Source organism: Phoca vitulina, unplaced genomic scaffold, assembly GCF_004348235.1.
Source record: "Phoca vitulina isolate PV1807 unplaced genomic scaffold, GSC_HSeal_1.0 scaffold24, whole genome shotgun sequence".
Lineage (NCBI taxonomy): Eukaryota > Metazoa > Chordata > Mammalia > Carnivora > Phocidae > Phoca > Phoca vitulina.
In genome coordinates this window covers 20937033-20958153 of record NW_022589727.1, presented here as the reverse complement: position 1 = coordinate 20958153, position 21121 = coordinate 20937033, and the positions used below count along the sequence as shown (strand labels likewise).

General features: G+C 39.0%; 1 protein-coding gene across 2 annotated transcripts in view; it reads left to right on the top strand.

Moving 5' to 3' along the window:
- The first annotated feature begins 9287 nt into the window (after positions 1-9287).
- THOC1 (THO complex 1) overlaps positions 9288-21121 on the top strand; it is a 51776-nt gene continuing 39942 nt past the window's right edge. Inside the window, exons 1-7 of one of the 2 annotated variants that reach the window (XM_032421179.1) lie at positions 9288-9427; positions 11571-11644; positions 11738-11798; positions 13018-13084; positions 16486-16604; positions 17044-17092; positions 17488-17583. In XM_032421179.1, coding sequence (XP_032277070.1) covers positions 9374-9427; positions 11571-11644; positions 11738-11798; positions 13018-13084; positions 16486-16604; positions 17044-17092; positions 17488-17583 — 520 coding nt within the window. In that variant the 5' untranslated portion in view covers positions 9288-9373. Of the gene's footprint in view, positions 9428-11570; positions 11645-11737; positions 11799-13017; positions 13085-16026; positions 16605-17043; positions 17093-17487; positions 17584-21121 lie in introns of those variants that run through there. The other variant, XM_032421180.1, reaches the window with a different exon arrangement.

Here is a 21121-nt window from a genome sequence, read left to right as displayed (position 1 = left end):
ACCTCAGCTGCATCATACATCTTTTTTTTCTGCCCCAAGGCTTCTCTAATATTGTGCTATTTCAAGAACCCCTGTGGGAACCCTCTATGTCCTCCTGCATGCACAACAGCAATGGCCTGTAAGTCAGCCTTTGATGACTAGAGATTCAAAGTCAATGCATAAATGCTTTCCTCCCATTTCTTTGGGCAGGCAATTTGGAGGCACATTATATACAGCTTCTCAAAAGACTCCGGTGCCATTGAGCTCCACTCACCTGCAGCAGTGACCAACACTATAAGGTAGCTTTGTAATGGCTTTTTCCTCCTCTGTTTCACTCTTCCTACTTCGTTGCTTCCTTGGATCACGTTTCAAATAAATTATGTGGACATAAGTCTTTGCCTTATTTTGGGGGGTAATCCAAACCAAAACACTCTTTTTCCCTCCCTCTCCCAAACTTCCCAAGCTCTGTTGAGATAAACTGAGGTCTTAGTGTCACCAATACCACAGAAAAGGAATCCTATTTACCACATCACTTACTGGTCATGTAATGATAGGCTCATATTCATGTCTACAGCCATTCAAGTCATGCCTTACCTAAGAGGAGGCATGCCTACTACTTGCCGATGGAACCAGAAAGAGATCTACCATTGCTCTGAGGCAAAATCCAACTACAGACTTCACCTGGCTCCTGGGAGGTAATAAAGGTACACACCTGCTAGATCATAATCTCCAGCGCACTGGATCACTTGAAAGTCAGAACTTCAGAGGGGTGGCCCAGCCTCCTCTTTGTGGGATTGAGAAATGAAAAGAAAACCAAACAATAACTTACACAGATGTAGATGAAACCCACCTCAGCTCCTGCATTAATTCGATCTTTTCGATGGCAAATAAAAGAAATCCAACTCCAAATAGCATTAAACTATTATAAAAGGGAATTAATTATTTGTGTGAAGATGGCACTGAAGCAGCCATCTGACATGAAAAAGAGCAGTGCTCCAACTCTTCTGCACTTAATCTTTTTCCAACACTTTCCCATCTCTCTCTCCTCACTGCATCTCTCCTCCCCACCTAACATCTTTCTCCTCCTCTTTTCATTTCCTATAGCCCATCATCTGTTTCTGTATGTTGGCCACATTTTCTCTTTCTGCAGATGGGCTTAGTCCAAGTGACAAGGAAGATGGCAACATTAGCTCAAAATTCACCTCAGCCCCTGAGGTAACAGAAAATTGTACTAGGCAGCCAGAATGGCCAATGGATATCATCCTACTGACTGTTTAGCACCCAAAAACGCTTTCCAATTGAAGGGAAATCCCAAATGGGGCTCACTACAGAAGCTGAAAGCAAAGAGGGACATGTATCACTTTTCCTCTTCTCTGGAAGCTGAAGCATGAACACAAGAGCTGAGTATAGCTAATCAGATACTCCCAGCCATGATCTCGAACCTAGAGGAAGAGTTGCAAGGTTTTAGGACTGGAGGTGATACAGGACAGCTGCAGCAGCAATGGTATGGTGGTGAGTGTTCAGTGATGTGATGGCAGGTGTCCACGGACCACAGAAACCAGGAGCAGAGCCAAGCCATTGAAGATGGCATTATCAGGGGCATCTTAAGACTGATGGTATGTCTTTTTTTTTGTCTTTTTTTTTTTTTTTACAGATTTTATTTATTGGAGAGAGAAAGCAAGCAGTAGCGGGAAGGAAGGGCAGAGGGAGAGGGAGAAGCAGCCCCCGCCCCTGCTCAGCAGGGACCCCAACTTGGGGCGGGGCTTGATCCCCGGACCCAGGATCACAGCCTGAGCCGAAGACAGACACTTAACCGACTAAGCCACCCAGGCGCCCCAAGACTGATGGTATGTCTTGCTTCCATTGAGTCCTGCCCAAGATTTATCTCTAGCCTTTGTTGTATTAACTACTTGATACCCTCCCAAAAACTTACTTTACAAAACATTAACCAGAGTGGGTTTCCCTGTTGTTTATAAAAGAAAATTCTGACTAATGACAGCCATATTTTCCAGACACAGAAGAAAAATTTCAAAGACTTACTGCTAGCTGAGTAGCTAGGCCCAGTCATATGCCCACCACCGTTTTGTCTGTTACAAGAATGGGGTGAAAGGGGGGTGGGAATGGCAAGTGAGGAGTGGGAAGTGTAGGGGCTGAAGAGCCCCTGCTATAGCTCTTAGGACTGAGCCATCTTGACCTTCATTTATAAACATGAAAACATAATGAAAAATCACCAGTAACATGAAGGAAATCAGATGCTCCACAGAGTGGAAGCAAGGTGGCCAATGAAAGCAAACGACTCTCCTCTGAAACAATATATGCAAAAAATAGAGAACTTTTAAAATAAACTTTTGTGTATTCAGTGAGATTCCAGAAGGCTAGAGTATACCATAGAGGAGAATGAAACTTCAATGAAATACAAGGTCCTGAACAATCTGGCCCTGTCCATTTCTCCAACGTCACTGTCCACTACTTTCCCTCTTACTCCCATGATGCCTTCTTTCAGTTCTCAAATATGCTAACCTCCTTCATAACACAAGCCATTGCACATACTGTTCCTTCTACCTGGGATGTTCTTTCTTGCCTTCTCCTGCCAAATCCCACTCTCACAAATACAACAACTAATGCCTTTCCATCCTTTAAGTTTTAGCTTACATATGACTCCCTCAGAGAAGCCCTTTCTTTTTTTTTTTAAAGATTTTATTTATTTGACAGAGAGAGACACAGTGAGAGAGGGAACACAAGCAGGGGGAGTGGGAGAGGGAGAAGCAGGCTCCCCGCTGAGCAGGGAGCCTGATGCGGGGCTCGATCCCAGGACCCTGGGATCATGACCTGAGCCAAAGGCAGAAGGCAGACACTTAATGACTGAGCCACCCAGGCGCCCCAGAGAAGCCCTTCCTGACAACTCTATTTACATACTGCTCAAGCACTGTCTGCCTGAGTCTCACACTCCTTTGATTCTGAGTGACCATGGGCTAAGTTACTTGAGCACTGTTCAAGCCCTTCACCTGTAAACTGGGAATAGTAAGAGTAAACCTCATAAGTTTGCTGGGAAGATTAAAGGAGTTCACAGATGTAAAGCACTTAGAATTCAAGCACACAACCACACTCAATAGATGTTATCATTTCCTGCATAGCATTTATCACCCAATGAAATTCTGTTATATTTTTATTCACTTTTTAAAAAAATCTGTTCTCCCACAGAATAAAAGCTCCATGCAGGCAATGACTCTTCTATTTTGTTCACCGTGCCTAGTTCATATTTATTTGTTGAGAATATACAAATGAAAATATTTTCCAAAAATGAATGAATAAAACATTATATGAATACCCTAGGATACTGTAGTGGCCCTGAAAATGTTCCACTCAGATCTTTTTGCTGTAGGGAACACAAATGACTGACAGCCCTACCTGCTAATGTCTGGATCCACCACACTAGCACGGAGGCCAGACTTTCCGAGGGCTGCTTCTAGTCAACGACTGAGCATGGCAGAGGTCTTAGTTCAGGCTCATTCTGGAAAACTGCAAGACTCTTCTGACAAGAAGTTTGACGTGAGGACCTCCTCATTGGCAAGGTCAGACCTTTCTTGGAGTTGCACTTCACTTAGAAACTTCCTACCTACGCCTCTTTCCTTCCCTCTCTCCTCCTACAGGTATCATCCCATGTTGTGGTCCAGAGGCTTTTCTGCCTACTTCTGCTCCCTTCATAACAAATTCTTGCACGCTAATCCTGTGCTGGTGTCTGCTTCTTGGTAGACCCAAATTAACATAGTCAGAAACTTCAGAAGCACACCCTGTGGCGAGAATTTGTGGGCAAATCATTTAGGTGCTGTCAGGAGAAGCCAGTAAGGGAGGGAGAGAGAGAATCAGGACAGGAAAGGGGAACAAGCCAAGCAATGGTATGATTTCAGGCAAAATCTCTGCCTAACCCTGGAGGGAAGCTAGGCTTACCAGGGCAAGAAGTCATCCATTCATCCATTTCTGTGACTTCTATTCTCACCTTGAATTATGCTCATCTGTGTGGTCCAACCAAGCTTACCAGACAGGATTTTACAATGTACACTAGATAATGACATTTACAGTACTTACAATTTAATAAAATACTACATATATAATCCAATAACATTGTATTTGTGCCTGGTAGATAGTAGGCACTCAATAAATATGTATCGAATGACTAGTACAATATTAACAATATAAAATGCTAGAAAACTGCCAACACCCTATAAAAAATACAGTAGCCACACAAAGTTTTCATATAATTCCCCTTTTTCCACAAAAATTAAGTCCCAAATATGTACAAAGTGCCATCCCTCTTCCATTTTTATTCTTCACAGTTCCACTCCTCTCCAAATGCAGGAGTCTCATTCTTTTTGCTCACCTTTTCCTCTCAAACATCAGTTCTCTATTTCAATCCACTCAAGTTACAAAGAGAAAGGGAAAGATGGCAGGGTCCAGAACGTGAACCAGCAAAAGCTGCAATCCAACACCCTAATGTAACTGGTGAGCATTTCCTTAGGCCCAGACTAGAGGATAAAGACCAGAACAAAGAAGACTAAGCTGCTTCCTTGGTCCTTTTCTGTCATCACTCCAACAGTAACTTGAATCCCAGTGAAAGTACACCAAAGAAAAGAAGGGGAATCGTGATGTGAATGCTTCGAACTTATCTAAACCTCATTAGAGGGTATCTGCTGAGAGAAGCAGTCCCTGGTCCACTTTACCTTGCTAAGAAAAACAGGTGCTCAATAACTATAAGTGAAGTTGTTATGTGCCATTGGATGTCTGCCCTTTGAGTGTTATTACATACTTTTGAAAACTCATAATGTTTTGTTATGACAATATGATCCTCACCTTTATCCAACTATAAGGAAATAATTTATGGGACAATAATTAGGCCTGTGGCTTGGTAATGATTCAAGAGTTAAGACTTGAGAAGAATACAGGCTCTGGGATTAAAGCTAGGCCCAAATCCCAAATTAGCTTTCTCTAGCCATGTGAGCTAGGACAGATGAACCTGTTTTCTCACTGTTATATAATTATGTGGAATATTATTGTAAGGAATAGAAATACTACAAGAAAGTGTCATAAGGAGGTACTCACTAAAACTTGAGCATTACTTGTGACAATATAACATAGTGTAATGAGCACGAAATTTGGAATCAAAACTCCTGGATGGTCTTATTTTGCTGATTGCCTCTATCAGGAACCCAATCCTTTTGAGTTTGTGTCCTCATGGATGAAATAATTGTAGGATAATTGTACTACCCACCTCAAAATATCATATAGAGGATCAAATGAGGTACTACATGTCAAGTGCATTTGGAATTATAAAGCATTTATTAACATGATCTAAATGCTAAAATATTTTTACTATAATGTTTTTTGATGCACACCTTTCAAAAATACATTCTCTACTTCTTGGCCTTATTGAATATAACCTTATCCTGAGTTCTCAAGATCATACCAATGTTTTTGATGTTTTTGCCTTTTTTAAGCTATCTAGCACAAGATTGCTGCCTTTTTAAAAACAGGTTTTCTTTTTAAATTTTCACTGTGGTATAATATACATAAAATTTAGTATTTTAATCATTTTTAAGTGTACACTTCAGTGACATTAAGTACATTCACATTGTTTTGCAATCATTATGACTATCCATCTCTAGAACTTTGTCACCATCCCAAGCTAAAATCTGCACTCATTAGACAATAACTCTCCATTGTCACCTGATGATTACTTTTTTTTCCTACTGTTTCATCTGGTGTTGCTTCACTCATTAGCAGCAAAACATGTTCATTTCTCTCCTTCACTCCAAAATATACTGCCAGTAATAACTTGCTATAAAAGCCGTTTTTTAAATATGTATGGAATCAGAAAAGACCCCGAATCGCCAAGGAAATGTTGAAAAAGAAAAACAAAGCTGGGGGCATCACGTTGCCCAATTTCAAGCTGTATTACAAAGCTGTGATCACCAAGACAGCATGGTACTGGCACAAAAACAGACATACAGACCAATGGAACAGAATAGAGAACCCAGATATGGACCCTCAGCTCTATGGTCAAATAATCTTTGACAAAGCAGGAAAAAACATGCAATGGAAAAAAGACAGTCTCTTCAATAAATGGTGCTGGGAAAATTGGACAGCCACATGCAGAAGAATGAAACTCGACCATTCTCTAACACCATTCACAAAGATAAACTCAAAATGGATGAAAGACCTCGATGTGAGACAGGAACCCATCAAAATCCTGGAAGAGAACATAGGCAGTAACCTCTTTGACATTGCCCACAGCAACTTCTTTCAAGATACATCTCCAAAAGCTAGTGAAACAAAAGCAAAAATGAACTTTTGGGACTTCATCAAGATAAAAAGCTTCTGCACAGCAAAAGAAACAGTCAACAAAACAAAGAGGCAACCCACAGAATGGGAGAAGATATTTGCAAATGACACTACAAAGGGCTGGTATCCAAGATCTATAAAGAATTTCTCAAACTCAACACCCAAAAAACAAATAATCAAGTCAAAAAGTGGGCAGAAGATATGAACAGACACTTCTCCAAAGAAGACATACAAATGGCTAACAGACACATGAAAAAATGTTCATCATCATTAGCCATCAGGGAAATTCAAATCAAAACCACATTGAGATACCACCTTACACCAGTGAGAATGGCAAAAATGGACAGGGAAAGAAACAACAAATGTTGGAGAGGTTGTGGAGAAAGGGGAACCCTCTTACACTGTTGGTGGGAATGCAAGTTGGTACAGCCACTTTGGAAAACAGTGTGGAGGTTCCTCAAAAATTTAAAAATAGAGCTACCCTATGACCCAGCAATTGCACTCCTGGGTATTTATCCCAAAGACACAGATGTAGTGAAAAGAAGGGCCATATGCACCCCAATGTTCATAGCAGCAATGTCCGCAATAGCCAAACTGTGGAAAGAGCCGAGATGCCCTTCAACAGATGAATGGATAAAGAAGATGTGGTCCATATATACAATGGAATATTACTCAGCCATCAGAAAGGATGAATACCCAACTTTTACATCAACATGGATGGGACTGGAGGACATTATGCTAAGTGAAATAAGTCAAGCAGAGAAAGTCAATTATCATATGGTTTCACTTATTTGTGGAACATAAGGAATAGCATGGAGGACATTAGGAGAAGGAAGGGAAAAATGAAGGGGGGGGAAATCGGAGGGAGAGATGAACCATGAGAGACTATGGACTCTGAGAAACAAACAGGGTTTTAGAGGGGAGGCGGGAGGGGGGGATTGGTTAGCCCGGTGATGGGTATTAAGGAGGGCACGTACTGCATGGAGCACTGGGTGTTATACGAAAACAATGGATCATGGATCACCACATCAAAAACTAATGATGTATTGTATGGTGACTAACATAACATAATAAAATTTTTTTTAAAAAGCCATTTTTAAAAAAGATTTTATTTATTTATTTGACAGAGAGAGAGAGCACAAGCAGGGGGAGCAGCAGAGGGAGAGGAAGAAGTAGGCTTTCCACAGAGCAGGGAGCCCGATGTAGGGCTCAATTCCAGGACCCTGGGATCATGACCTGAGCCAAAGGCAAACACTGAACTGACTGAGCCACCCAGGTGCCCCCTATAAAAGCCATTTTTAAACCCTTAACATTCTTTGGTTTCAAACATTAATACAATCTAGTTCCAGCTTGACTCTTCAGCCCTATTTCTGTGCAGAACCCAATGTTATAGTCAAAATAAATGGCTATTTTTCATTGTGCCTCTCCCTTCCACACTTTTGCTCATACCATTCCTTCCATTGGGAAGGTTTCTCCTGTTCACTCTTTGCTACTCCTACCTACGTCTATTGGAATCCTTCAAGGTTCAGCTCATAGTCTGTCTTCTCCACAAAGGTTCCTTGACCACCACATATGGTATTGATTGTCTTTTGATCACTTACAGCAGCTATTATCTAAATTACTCATGATAGAAATCGTATACCATAGTTATTTCTTTTAGGTCAACTAGAGTTCCTCAAAAAAGAATTAAGCTATATTATTCTGTTCATTCAATCATTTGTTCAAATATTTATTATTCATTCACCAAATATTGTCCACTGTGTACAAAGTGCCTAACAGATGTTTGCTGAATAAACAAAATCCTAAGTCACTGGGATTTAGTGAATGAGTCAAGAAACTCCAGCTCTTCTTATGTTTGGATTCTTGTAAAAAAGAGAAATTTATTTACCTCTCAGGTCTTAGTTGTGCTCCAGATAGTTAATAATCATCTGTAATATAATAATAATCCTATTACATCAGCTACCTGTTAAATCAATTAATACCAGGTTTTTCAGCCAATTTGGAGTTTAAGTCATACAAACTTGAATGATTCTGTTAATTCTAAAGAAGGCTGTAATGCTTCAAGTAGCCACCATTGTTCACAATTCCCACTTAACGGCAAGACTAGGCAAAGTTATCTTTTGGTTAAACTTCCTGTATTCTCGTTAGATGTCAACGAAGGGAGAAGGTACACATGGTCAGTGCTGCTTTCCCCGCAGCATAATTCAACTGAGAAAGTTACTGCCTCTTGGCTTTTCGTTGGTCAAGCCTCTCCAGTCAGGAGACAAGGGAGGAAGTTGCTAAGGAGAAGAGGATTTTGCAACGGGTGCCTCTACCCTGGACGCAGTGCCACCCATTTTCAAACGAGCGCCGAGTACTGCATTCCTCTTCGGTCTTTCTTTCAGCAGAGGCTTCTATGTGCAGCAAAGTTAACGGATACTAAGACATTGATAATGATACTCATATTCCCAAAGAAGCTACATTTGCTTTCATTATTTCATTCGCGCTTTTCGACTGTCCTGTGAAACCGGCATTATTTCTATTTCACAGAAGAGGGAACTGCTCCTAAGCTACAGAGCCCAGTGAACTACAGAGTCCATGAACTACTCAGCAAGGCGGTAGCTAAGACCACTCCCTCGGGGAGAATGACTGCAGTCACGGGCACTGCCAACACTTCCCCAGCGTGGGGCACTTACAGGTAACCCACCTGCCCTGGATTCCCAGGCAGGTTACCTTCCCGCGCGACTCAGTGAGCCTTACTAGCCGTCATTCACCCGGCTTCCCCAAAGCAGGAAAATCACGCCTATTCCCCGCCAGGCAGCACCGAGCTTACAGGGCGAGAACGCCCATAAGCTGTCACCCCTAGGGTTCTCCACGAATCCGGACTGAGCATGGTGTGGCTGACTCAGCCTTCCAACGCCGGGCTGAACTCTCACCACAGTAGCTCCCAGCGGCCAGCGGGCCCACCTCTTGGCTCACAGGCCGCTCTAGCCGCGCACGGAGACGGCAATCTCGTTGCTCCCGCTTGACGTCATCGGCGGGCGCCGCAGCGCGGTGGCGGGCACGCGCCGCCGAGAAGATGTCTCCGACGCCGCCGCTCTTCAGTTTGCCCGAAGCGCGGACGCGGTTTACGGTGAGTGGACGGTGGGAGGGTGGGACCCTAACCCGGCTCGATCTTTTTCCTCCTCTCCCTGAAAATACTCGAATTTTGCCCTGTGGTAAGCGGGAACTGAGGTGTGTACGCCGCGATGTCGGTCCCCGGCCCCGTCGGGGGCTGGGAGGTGGGAAAGACGCATTACTTGCCTCTTCCGTGGGTCCTGTGCTGTCCGCCGCCGTCCTTCTGGCCGCAGGTCTCTGAACCCGGCGTTCTGGGCGCTTTTGTGGCCCGCGTGGAGGACTCATCCGCAGACAGCCTCCGGTGCGGTCAAGCTCTTCTGCAGTGCTCGCTTGCCAGACAGGTGTCTCCTTAAGGGTGAGGGCGCGAGTGGTTTTAGCCCAGAGAACTGGCGCCCGCTCCGCCTCCTTAGCTGCCAGGTGATAGTTCCGGCTGCTTATTCACCACCCTTTAACCCTCGGTGTCTCACTCCTAAGAGATTAACAAGGAGATCCTAAGTAGGAAAAGGCAAACAGAGATCAGTCTGGGAATTGTTGTCGGATGTCATTTTATTCATACACAATGAGGAAGAGTAGTTTGAGCATTTGGGAAACGCCTTACAGAGCGTTTTCATGTTACCTTACTTAACTCTTAGAATAGCACAGTGAAGTAGGCAAAGTTTTGTTAACACTGGTAGATGAGATAGAACTTGAGACCACACCCCCCCCCCCGAAGTAAGATGATGTACTTCGCTGGTGTTTCTGACTTCAGACCCAGTATTCTTTTTATGTTGCCCATCAGAGCATGAAGAACCCAGTTTTAAGTTGTTTGCCTCTATTTGTTTTTAGCATTTGCTCCAGTATTTCAAGTCATGATTCAACTGCTCAGATATTTAACTGTGCTTATCTAGTTCTAGTAAAGCCAGAAGAAAAAGTTTTCTTGTGTGCACGTTATTTTTTTATCCCATACAATGAGGGTTTGTTTGTTAATCAAGTTTTATGTTGTTTATGTCTTTAGAGTCGTTTTCTTTCTGTAATCCCTGGTGCTCTGAAATTCTGCTAAGAGTACTTGTTAGAAATATCCAATATCATATTAGTCCCGGATGGGATCATTTAATTTGAGATCATTTAGTGCAGTGCTTCTTAAGGTTCCGTGTGCAGTGGAATCATTTGGAGATTCTGGTTCAGTAGGTCTGGAATGGAGCCTGAAAGTCTGCATTTCTAACAAGTTCCCAGGTGATGCCACTGTTGCTGTTAGTAATAAGCATCTACAACAGCCCCCTTATTTAAGAGGAAATTGAAGCACAAAGAGATAAGGAGATATGCCCAAGAGTATACTGTCTACTCTTGGCAGAGTCGGGAGTGGACATTTCCAGTGTAAATCAAACTCCTGGGGGTAATGAGATAACTTTCCAAGTGTATGTGAATTTCCACAGAATGAATGACTTTGCAGTATTTTTGTCTTTCATATTTTTTTAAGGTTTTATTTTTAAATAATCTCTACATCCAAAGGGGGCTTAAACTTACAATCCCAACATCAAGCATCACATGCTCTACCTACTGAGCCAAAATCCCTTTTTATTGTTTTGGCTTTGAATTATGACTAAGACAATTAACAAGTATTCAGTATTGACTATGTGTCAGGGACTGGGCTGAGCAAACTAGAGAAGGTGGGGCTTGAGATGGGTCTTGAAGAATGGATAGAATTTGCATGAGCCGGTGGGAAGAACGGTGACTAAATACACTAGAGTGAGCTTGATAGAAAATAATGAGAAAAATAGCTAGACCTTAGTGGAGACTATGTTAGGCGGTTGTGGGAAATAAGGTTGGATAGACTGAGGGAGATAACATTAAGGACCTTGAGAGGGGGCTATGAAATTTTAAAACCAAAGCCTGTAAATAAGGAGCCATTTGGAGATTAAAAAAAAAAAAAAAGGCAGAATACTCTCATGAATGTGATATTTAAAGAAATGGTAGGAGCGAAAGCCTGGAATGAGAAAGTCTAGTTGGCAAGCTCTTGTCAAGTTTAAAGCGATTAGGGTCTGTATCATTTCATGGCGTTTGAATAAGAATTACTGATGTAATGACTGATAGGTAATTTTTTCCAAGTATAAGCATTTCCAGTTGGACATAATATTGATGAGTGATGTCTTTCCACATACATGCTATTTTTATTTTTCTAGAAGTCTACCAGAGAGGCCCTGAACAACAAAAATATCAAGCCATTGTTGAGTACCTTCAGCCAATTACCTGGCAGGTAAGGCATTGATATCCATGAAATACACTTGCCGAGATCTTTATACTTACCTTGAGCTGTTTAAAAAATGCAGGTGTCTTTTGTTTTTAATAGTGAAAATGAAAAAAAATGTACCCTTGACCAAGCTTTCAGAGGTGTTCTAGAAGAAGAAATTGTAAGTATGTTTTTCTTTATTGTTAAAATTTTGCTGCTAAATTAATCAATGTTATTTTTTAAATTGCTTTTATTCTCAGAATGGATATTTAAACAAGATTATTTTTTCTATAGTGAGCTTGCTACTTTGTGAAAGCTGACTTGATCATAGTGTAGGAGTTACGTAATAGTTAAGGATTTTGACAGCCCAAGTGCAATTTAAGGGTTTGGTTTAACGAATGAGCTCTCTCCAAGTGAATATTAGAAAAGTTGGTATGAGATTTTCCTGAGCCAGAACTGGAATTTGAAGGTGGGCCCTCTCACATTGCTCTATAAACAGTGACCCACCTTTGGTAGCATGAAAGGTCTAGCACAAGAATGTTCAGCATGGGAACTGGATTCCATGCCCTCATTTTCCTGTGGCAACCTCATCAGTTAGTATACAAAAATAACCAAAGCCTATCCAACTTCAGTAGAAAAATTTAACCTAAACGTGAAAACTCTGAATTTATTTACCATTAGTGGGGCACCCAAAGGAAGGAAAAACTTTCAGCAGTTTATTCTTGGTCAAGTGAAGGTTGTGTCCCAAGAAGCTAGATCCTTTTTTAATGGCCATAATACAATGTCCTTTCTTTTGAACAATTCTCTATCAAAACTCATTTTTTTCCTCTTCTTCAGACCTAGTCAGTTACATGTTGTGAGGCATTGGGCAAGTTACTTTGCTTTTCTGAGCCTCAATTTCCTTTGTAAGAGGGAATATAACATTCTTTCAAGGTTGTATAAAACAACACATAATGAACACTCAAAAAATGCTAGTTTCTATAATGTTATGGAATCTAAGCACTACCTCCTCTATTAAAACCCTCAGACACTTTGATGCACCAGTACAATTAATTCCCCTGGCCCTCCCTTTGCCCTGTGCCATTGATTGAGTTATGGCCTCAGTGCTTCTGTACTTGATTAGCTTGTAGCCATAATCATGCTAATGTAACCATCTTCCTAAGACCATTGGATTTTAAGTGAATCACCCCCTTATTTACTTGATCTATTTTAACAATTAATGATTCTATTAATATTGTTCATTTTTTGTATTTTCATCTTAAAAAGTAATTTTATTTTCTATAAGAAATATGTTTATCTTAGATTTCTGATACTTTAATGTCAGAGGATATGTTTTTATTGTTAGCAAACTAGTCTGGACTCTGGCCCCTAAATTAAATTGTTTTCTCCTCTGTTGGTAGATAAATCACTCATCATGTGAAAACGTTTTAGCTATTATTTCTCTTGCTATTGGGGGAGTAACTGAAGGTAAGTACAGTGTTGTTTTTCTAAAGTAATCATGGACGTGACATGCTTTATTTAAAAGTTATTCTCTCTGTACCTCTCCATCTGTTTGATTTTGTTCATTTTTCAAATTCTGCCTACCACCTTTGCCAAGAAGTCGTCCCAGTGAAATTAGCTCACACTTCTCGTCTCTAGTATGCAGCACACATTTTGGCACTTTGTTTGTTCTCCAGTTGTTTCATTCATTCAGTAAATATTTATTGAGCATCTACTATGTGCCTGGTACTGAGGTAGGACTAAAAGATTCGGTGGTAAAGAAAACATATCCCTGCCCATAAGGAGCCTAGTGGCTAATGGAGGAAACAGATGTGTACATTTTTTACTGAGGTATAATTACTGTGAAGTGGGAATGAAGTGTAGTTGAAGTGACTCTCTAAACTCTGAAGGAATCAGGAAGGTCTTAGAAGGGAAGCTGTAACAGGAGCTGGGATGTGAGGGATGATGGATTTGTCAGGCAGAAAGAGAAAGGAATACATAGCTATGTAAAGGCAAGTTCAGCCTGGCTAAAGAGTTGCATGGAGCAAAGGGGTGAGAGGATGATGACAATGGTGAGGAAGGAAGCAGGAGAGGTAGCTTAGGGTCATTTGTAAAGGGCTTTGTATACCATGCTAACAGGGAGCTATGAAGGAGGAGTTGGATTGGGAGAGACTGCTGGCAGGAAAACAGGTAGGGGACTGTTAAAATGGGGGCAGTGGCAGTGGGGGCTAGTTTCAAGACTAAAAAAGGCATATAGGAAGTACACAGTGCCTAACACCTAGTAGGAGCTCATTAAATATTTGCATAAAGAAACAGTGAAAAACTAGTTCATCAGTACTCTTTAACAAATTTAGTTGAAATACTCATTAATTCAGGTAATTTATGTGAAAAGTGCCTTTTAATCTGCAAAGCATTACTTACATATTTATTTTGATACCTATTCCTACAAAAACTAGAACATTCAAGGTAAAAGTGGTCTGCTAGTTTAGCAGCAAGCTATTCTGTGAACTTAAGCATACTTCATAAATTCTAACTTCACATGTTAAACTTTTATACAAGATGTTCATTCATTCAGCATACTTGAATGAGTTCTGCAGCAGAGTGTTCCTTGCCCAATTTCTGTCAAACAGCAGTCTGCTTAGTTCATTGATTACCTTGATGTATTACTCTTGTAGACTGGTAATATTTTTAACTCTTGAAGTTGTACAAAGTCTATTTTTAGAACTTTTACTTTATTTGAGAAAGATAAGGACTTATGATAAAAGCTTAGATGCTTTTTTAATTGGATGGGGAAAAGTCCTGTCCTTCTGGAGAGAGATTATTATTGTATTCTTTATGTGACATGTTTTCAAATTATCCATAAATACGTTTTGTTAAATTCAAGTCAGCACATATTTATTGAGCTTCTGTTTAGTGTCAGACACTTTACAGGTTAAAAAGTACAAAAATGCCTGCCCTTAGAAAGCTCGTAGTCTATATAAAAATAAACAAGCTATGATAAATGCTATAATTTATTTATACTGTGCTTCAGAAGTATAGATGGGGTGACCTGTTCAAAGGCATCAGGAGTTTTTTAGATGCACTGATATTTACTGTGTGCTTTGAAAGATGGAGCAGGAATTTGCCACATGATAGAGAGGAGAAAGACTATATAGGTAGAAAAAAGCATTGTATACAAAACCATAGAAGTATCAACATAGCAAGGTGCTTGGGAACTGAAGAGAGAGTATCTGTGGACAAGGTTAAGGTGAAGCAAAGACGGCATTCAGAGGCTGGGGCACAGGTTGTGAAAAATGCTGGGAGATCACACTATAGTCCAGTTCATCAGAATTACCAGTGAATCTCTGTTTTTAAATGAGATTGCAAAACCTTAGCTTAGTTTTACTGAATCAGAATCTTTGGGAGTGGAATCTAGGTAATTCTTAATTTCTATAATTGTGAGTTAACTTATATCAAACTATGTTGCAACTACAGGCAGGGAGTATGCCTCGCAAATCCTTTAGGTGTACAGGGCATATAGTATCTCAGAACCTTAAGTGGTGAGGGACTTCAGCAGTTGTCTAACCCGGTCTCATCTCTGGTTATCCTGCCCCGCCTCTGTAATGTTCCTGGCAGGTGGTCATCCAGCATCTATGCCGATTGGATGGGGCTTACTGTTTTGATTTCTATTAGATCGTCTTGTCAGGTTTCCCTTGTATTGAGTTAAAATCTGCTTCCTTATGCCACCCACTGGTTCTTGGCAATTTCCCTCATATCACATTCCAGATGTGATCATACCAGTGCAGAGTAGAGCTGAATATATTACTTTCTTTTTTTGAACATACTATATTAACTGCAGTGTTTGGGGCTTACAGTGCTCCCTAGATATTTTCTTTGCGTGCAAGGCTTAAAAGGCTACTTTTCTTAAACACTTAACCAAGTGTTACTGTTCCCTTAAAATAGAAGGAAGAGCAGGGAGATGAACGTATGTTTAGCTAGTCCAAATGACCTTTTCTTTAAAAAATGTTTTAATTTATTGCTTTAGTTAAGTAACATTGAATTTTGAAATAAATGACTTTTTACTATACCATTCTGTCCCCTGAAACGATGCTTTTATTTTAAATGTTTAATAGTTGAAATCAGTATAAAACTTTTTTATCTTTTTTGAAGGTAAATCACAAAGATATTTAGCAACATTATGGAACATTTGGAAATGAGCAAAAGGGAAAATACTACTCATTAATTCCTCTACTTTAAAAAACTACCATTCATTTTGGTATATGTTTTTTGTTTCTCTAGTCTTTTTAAAAACTTTTATTGTTGTAACCATAATAACGTACAGTTTTGAATCCTGCCTTTTTCACCTAACATTATATCATAAGCATTTTCCAAGTTATTATAGTCGTCATAACCATCGTTTTTAATTGGCTGCATTATATTCTTTTGAATAGCTTAGTGGTGAAGAAAACAGACTGTGGAGCCAGACTGCCTGGGTTCGTATCCCAGCTCTACCACTTACTGGCTCTATGGCCTTGGGCAAGTTATTTAACTTCTCTGTGTCTCAGTTTTCCCATTCTATAAACTGGAGGTAATATTATCTACCTCATAGGGTTATAAGGATTAAATGTGTTAGTATACGTAAAGCACTTAGTGTGCCTGACATATAGTAAATGCTCTAGAAGTGTTATCAAGAATTATCATCATCATTATTATTGAGTGCACATACCAAAAATTACTTAAGTATGTCCCATTTGGGGACTTTTAGGTTGCTTCCATTTCTTGTCTCTTAAAAATTTGTTAGGAGTGACTAAGTATACTGTTAAGATATTCTTCAGAATTATTTTGCATGGGCTATTTTACTGTACAGTTTTTTTTTAAAACTTTTAAATTGGCTTGTGCTCCACTTGAAGGTATTTGTACCGCATCTACACCTTTTGTATTATTGGGAGATGTTTTGGATTGTCTTCCTTTGGATCAATGTGACACAATATTCACTTTTGTGGAAAAAAATGTTGCTACTTGGAAATCAGTAAGTGCCTTAGTTTCTTTTTCTGCTAACATTATGTTTCTGTCGATCCAGATTTCAGAAGATAGATTTTTTTTTTTTTTTGCTTATATTTTAGTACTGCTGACTGCCAAAAAGTTTGTCCTTCTGAGGGAATTGTACTGCTATCTTGAGGGGGCCAAGTAAGAGTCATGGTGTAGAAAAAGTTGAAGTGCAAAATTTGAGTAGTAACAATTAATTTGAAAATGCACACTTTCACATGTTTAAAACAGTTACTTAGTATCATGTTTTGTTATATATGTGAACATATACTTAATTGAAAATGCTATTTGTGGGGGAAATAGTGAAAAGTGGCATAGTAGACTCAGTGCAAGTCAGTGTTCTTTAATGTCTTACTTGCTGTGACTTATTGAAGAATGCAACAACTTCTGAACAGTAGTGATAATTTCTGTCTTAATTTCAGAACACATTCTATTCTGCTGGGAAAAATTATTTACTACGTATGTGCAATGGTAAGTAATTCAATTGTAAATGATTTTTTAAAACAAATGTGGCTAGTAAAACAGGTGATTGAGTTAAACACAAGTGATAAAATTTTAAAAATAGATTAGTATCTTCATTTTTAAATAACAGACTCATTTATTAAAACTGATCATTCACTTTAAATTAAACTTCCTGTTCTGGGTATAAACATAAAACCAAAAAAAAATTCAGTGAAGTTTTTCTTGCCCATGCTAAATTCGTTTTATTCCTAATTTTTTTGATGCTTTTTTGGAATAATAGTTTCTACTCCAATTTTGAGAACTGCTTTAGGGAAATACTCTTGACAGACTGATTAACAAATTTGGGTATAGTTGTAATAAACGTAGAATGATTTCCTATAACCTTCATTTCCATATATTGTTAGATCTCTTGAGAAGATTATCAAAATCCCAGAATACAGTCTTCTGTGGACGAATTCAACTCTTTTTGGCCAGGCTTTTCCCTTTATCTGAGAAATCAGGTAAGTTTTTATACATTAAATAAATGCTTTGAAGGAAAATATTTTTCAGTTTTTAATGGATTAGAAGTTGCTCTGATGATAAGAAAAATGGCTCTATGGCCTTGGGCAAGTTATTTAACTTCTCTGTGTCTCAGTTTTCCCATTCTGTAAACTGGAGGTAATATTATCTACCTCATAGGGTTATAAGGATTAAATGTGTTAGTATATGTAAAGCACTTAATGTGCTGGACATATAGTAAATGTTCTAGAAGTGTTATCAAGAATTATCATCATCATTATTATTGAGTTCTATAAAGTTGAAAGTATAGAAAATTGTCGCTTTATTTTCTTTTATTGGTTAATAGTTATACTGTTGCTAATGTATAATACAGGTAACCCTTACAGTCATTGATTTTTTTTTTGGAAGTATAGTTGACATATATTAGTTTCAGATGTACAACATAGTAATTTGACAGTTGGTTCTTTAAGTTCCAAGCTTATTAATAATAAAAATGTGTAGTTGAATCACACATATGTAGATATGAACTATCATGCCTATATTTCATTTTATAATGTAGGCCAATTTTTCTGCTTCCATTTTCTCCCTCACAGTCACTACTATTTAGGCACATTTATTTCTTTTCATTTCTTTTACCATTTTTTATTGTGAAATATAACATTCATATAGAAAAGTGCATAAAATAAATGTAGACTATAATTCTGAATTAAATCCTTGTGTAACCACTGTCGAACTTCAGAAATGGAATATAACCAGTTCTCCAGAGCTCTCCACATTCTGTTCACACATGCCAGATTTTAATACCTCTTTCCTTCAGTCTTCTTTCCTTAATATCAGGCTAATATACATACCACCTACTTCATATGTTGTTGTGAGGATTAAATGAATTAAAATACATGAATAGCTTACAACAGTGCCTGCATGTAGTGAGACCCATAGTATATGATGGCTGTGGTTTCTGTGTGTTTTCTTTTTCGTCATACTAGATCTGTGGGGTTTTTTCTTTCCTACTTAATGTGATCAAGATTAATTTAGATTTCTAAGTTATTTACTGCTTATATTTCTGACCTAGTTGTGAAAAATTTCCCCTTTAGACTTTTCTTTAGTGCAGGTCTATGTTTTGTCTGAAAATCTTTATTCTTGAAGAATGATTTCAATAGGTAAAAGATTCTAGGTTGGCACTAGATAGAGGATTTCATCATGTGTGAGATAATCATTACTCTGCCTTCTGTCTTCCATTGTTCTCTAGACAACACAAATATCAGTCTAACCTCTTTGAGGATAATCTAGATTTTTTTTTCTCTCTTTGCTCTTAAGATTTTTTTCTTTGTTTTGGGTTTTTGGTTGTTTTTTTTTTCCAGTTGTACTATGATGTATCTTACTGTGGATTTCTTTATCATGTTTGAGATTTGTGGGAATCTTAAATCTGTGGATTAGTGTCTTTCATCCAGTTTGTAAAAATTTTAGCCATTATTTCGTCAAATATTGTGTATACCTCTTTCTTTTCTTTCTGGAACTCTGGTAAACATTATGATACCTTGTCCCTGTGTCCTCTGTCTCTTATTCTTTCTGTGTTTTCATCTATTTATCTCTAGCTGTCGCATTCTGAATAATTTCTTCAGAACAGTTTTCCAGTTCACTATCTTTCTTAAGCTATGAATGATCAGCTGCTAAATGAGTTTTTAATTTTAGTTTTTATTGTTATTATTATATTTTATTTTTCACTTGTTGAAGGTCTTTTTTAAGTGTGCTATGTCACTTTCTAGTTTCTTATTCCCTGCTCATGTTTTCAAATTTGTGCTTTAGTTTTTTAACCAGGATAAGCATTGTTATGGATCTGATCATTCCAGTGCCTTAAGTCTTTGTGGGTTTGTTTCTACTGTTCCTCAGGATGTCTTATCTGTTTGTGTATCTGGCTAGTTTTGGGTGTTATATTTGAGAAAATATTGAGGGATTAGTTTTGAGGCCTAGGATAGATACTTTTCTCCAGATAGAGTTTTCATTGCTCCTGCCAGGCACCTATAGAAGGTGGCTATCACCAGTCCGGGGTTACCTTAATTCAGCCCAGTTTAAGGCCTGTTATTCCTTCGAACATTGAGAAGACTTGGCGCTGAACTATAATTTGGTTTATTTTAATCTGAGGGTTATAGCCTATAGGTTCTCAGCCTTGAAGATGGTTGGGGTGGGATTTATTAGATTCCCCACCTTTTGGGGGCCCAGATTTACTTTATAATTCTAGCCTCAGGAAGCTACGAAAAGGCTAGCTCAATTTTACAACTGATTCTTCTGTTTGGCAGATGTACTCAAGACAGAAGTGGCTTTAAGTATTGATGATGCATTGCTTATCTTACTTGCCTTCTGCATGTTTGCCACGTATCCCTTACTTTCTTGTCAGCTCTTTACTGTTTTAAAAAAAAAAAACAAAAAACAAAACATTTTTTACTTCATTGCCTAGAACAGCACTGTGAACATGGTTTATACCCTGTATATATCATTGCCTAATCTAAGGTCACAAAAATTTATTCTTGTGTTTTCTTATAAGAGATTTAGCTCTGTGGTCCATTTTGAGTTAATTTTTGTGTATGCTGTGAGGTGGGAGTCCAGTTTCATTCTTTTGTGTGTTAATACCCAGTTGTCCCAGCATCATTTGTTGAAAAAACTATTCTTTCCCCATTGAATTGGCATCTTACCTTGATGCCTTCAAAATACCAGGGTCAGTGGAACCTTAGGGTGTTGGCACTAACTCTTCCCTCTGTAAACCTTTTTGTTCTTTTTTTGTCATACTACTGACTTTTGCTGTTAGTCTCAATTTTACTTCCTTAGGGAGCCTCTCTTTCAGCATCTAATCTAAACCTGCTACCGCAGTCACCATTATCACCATCTGATTTCAAATCTCTTCTTAGCATTTAACACCATCTGGCATTTTCAGTGTGTTTGTGTTGTTTACTTCTTTGTTCTCTGTGCCTAGAACAATGCCAGACACCTAGTTGCCATTTAAATCTGTGATAAATGAAGACTGTGTTTTGTGAAACAAGTGTGCCCCCTCCTAATTACTAATTTGTAGTTTCTTTTCTGGAAGTTGTAGAAGACTTAAGAACAAGGTTTCAATTCTCAGCCTTTTTTTTTTTCCCCTTGTTATCTCCAGCTTCCACTCTCATCCTTTTCTTTTCTCTTTTTTTTTTTTTTACATTGTATAATCCAAATGTGGTTGTGATATGGCCTTCTTATAAAATGTAGCTGGATTTGGAATGTTAATTTTTTTTTAAGGATATGTGAATTTAGTTCAGGAAAGAGAGTGGCCTGTAAATTTCCTTCCCTATAATGATCTTGTTAGACTTTTATAGCAAATTAAACTACTTTCATAAGGGGCATCTGGGTGGCTCAGTCGTTAACCGTCTGCCTTCAGCTCAGGTCATGATCCCAGCGTCCTGGGATCGAGCCCCACATTGGGCTTCCTGCTCAGCGGGGAACCTGCTTCTCCCTCTCCCAATCCCCCTGCTTGTGTTCCCTCTCTCAGTGTCTCTCTCTCTCTGTCAAATA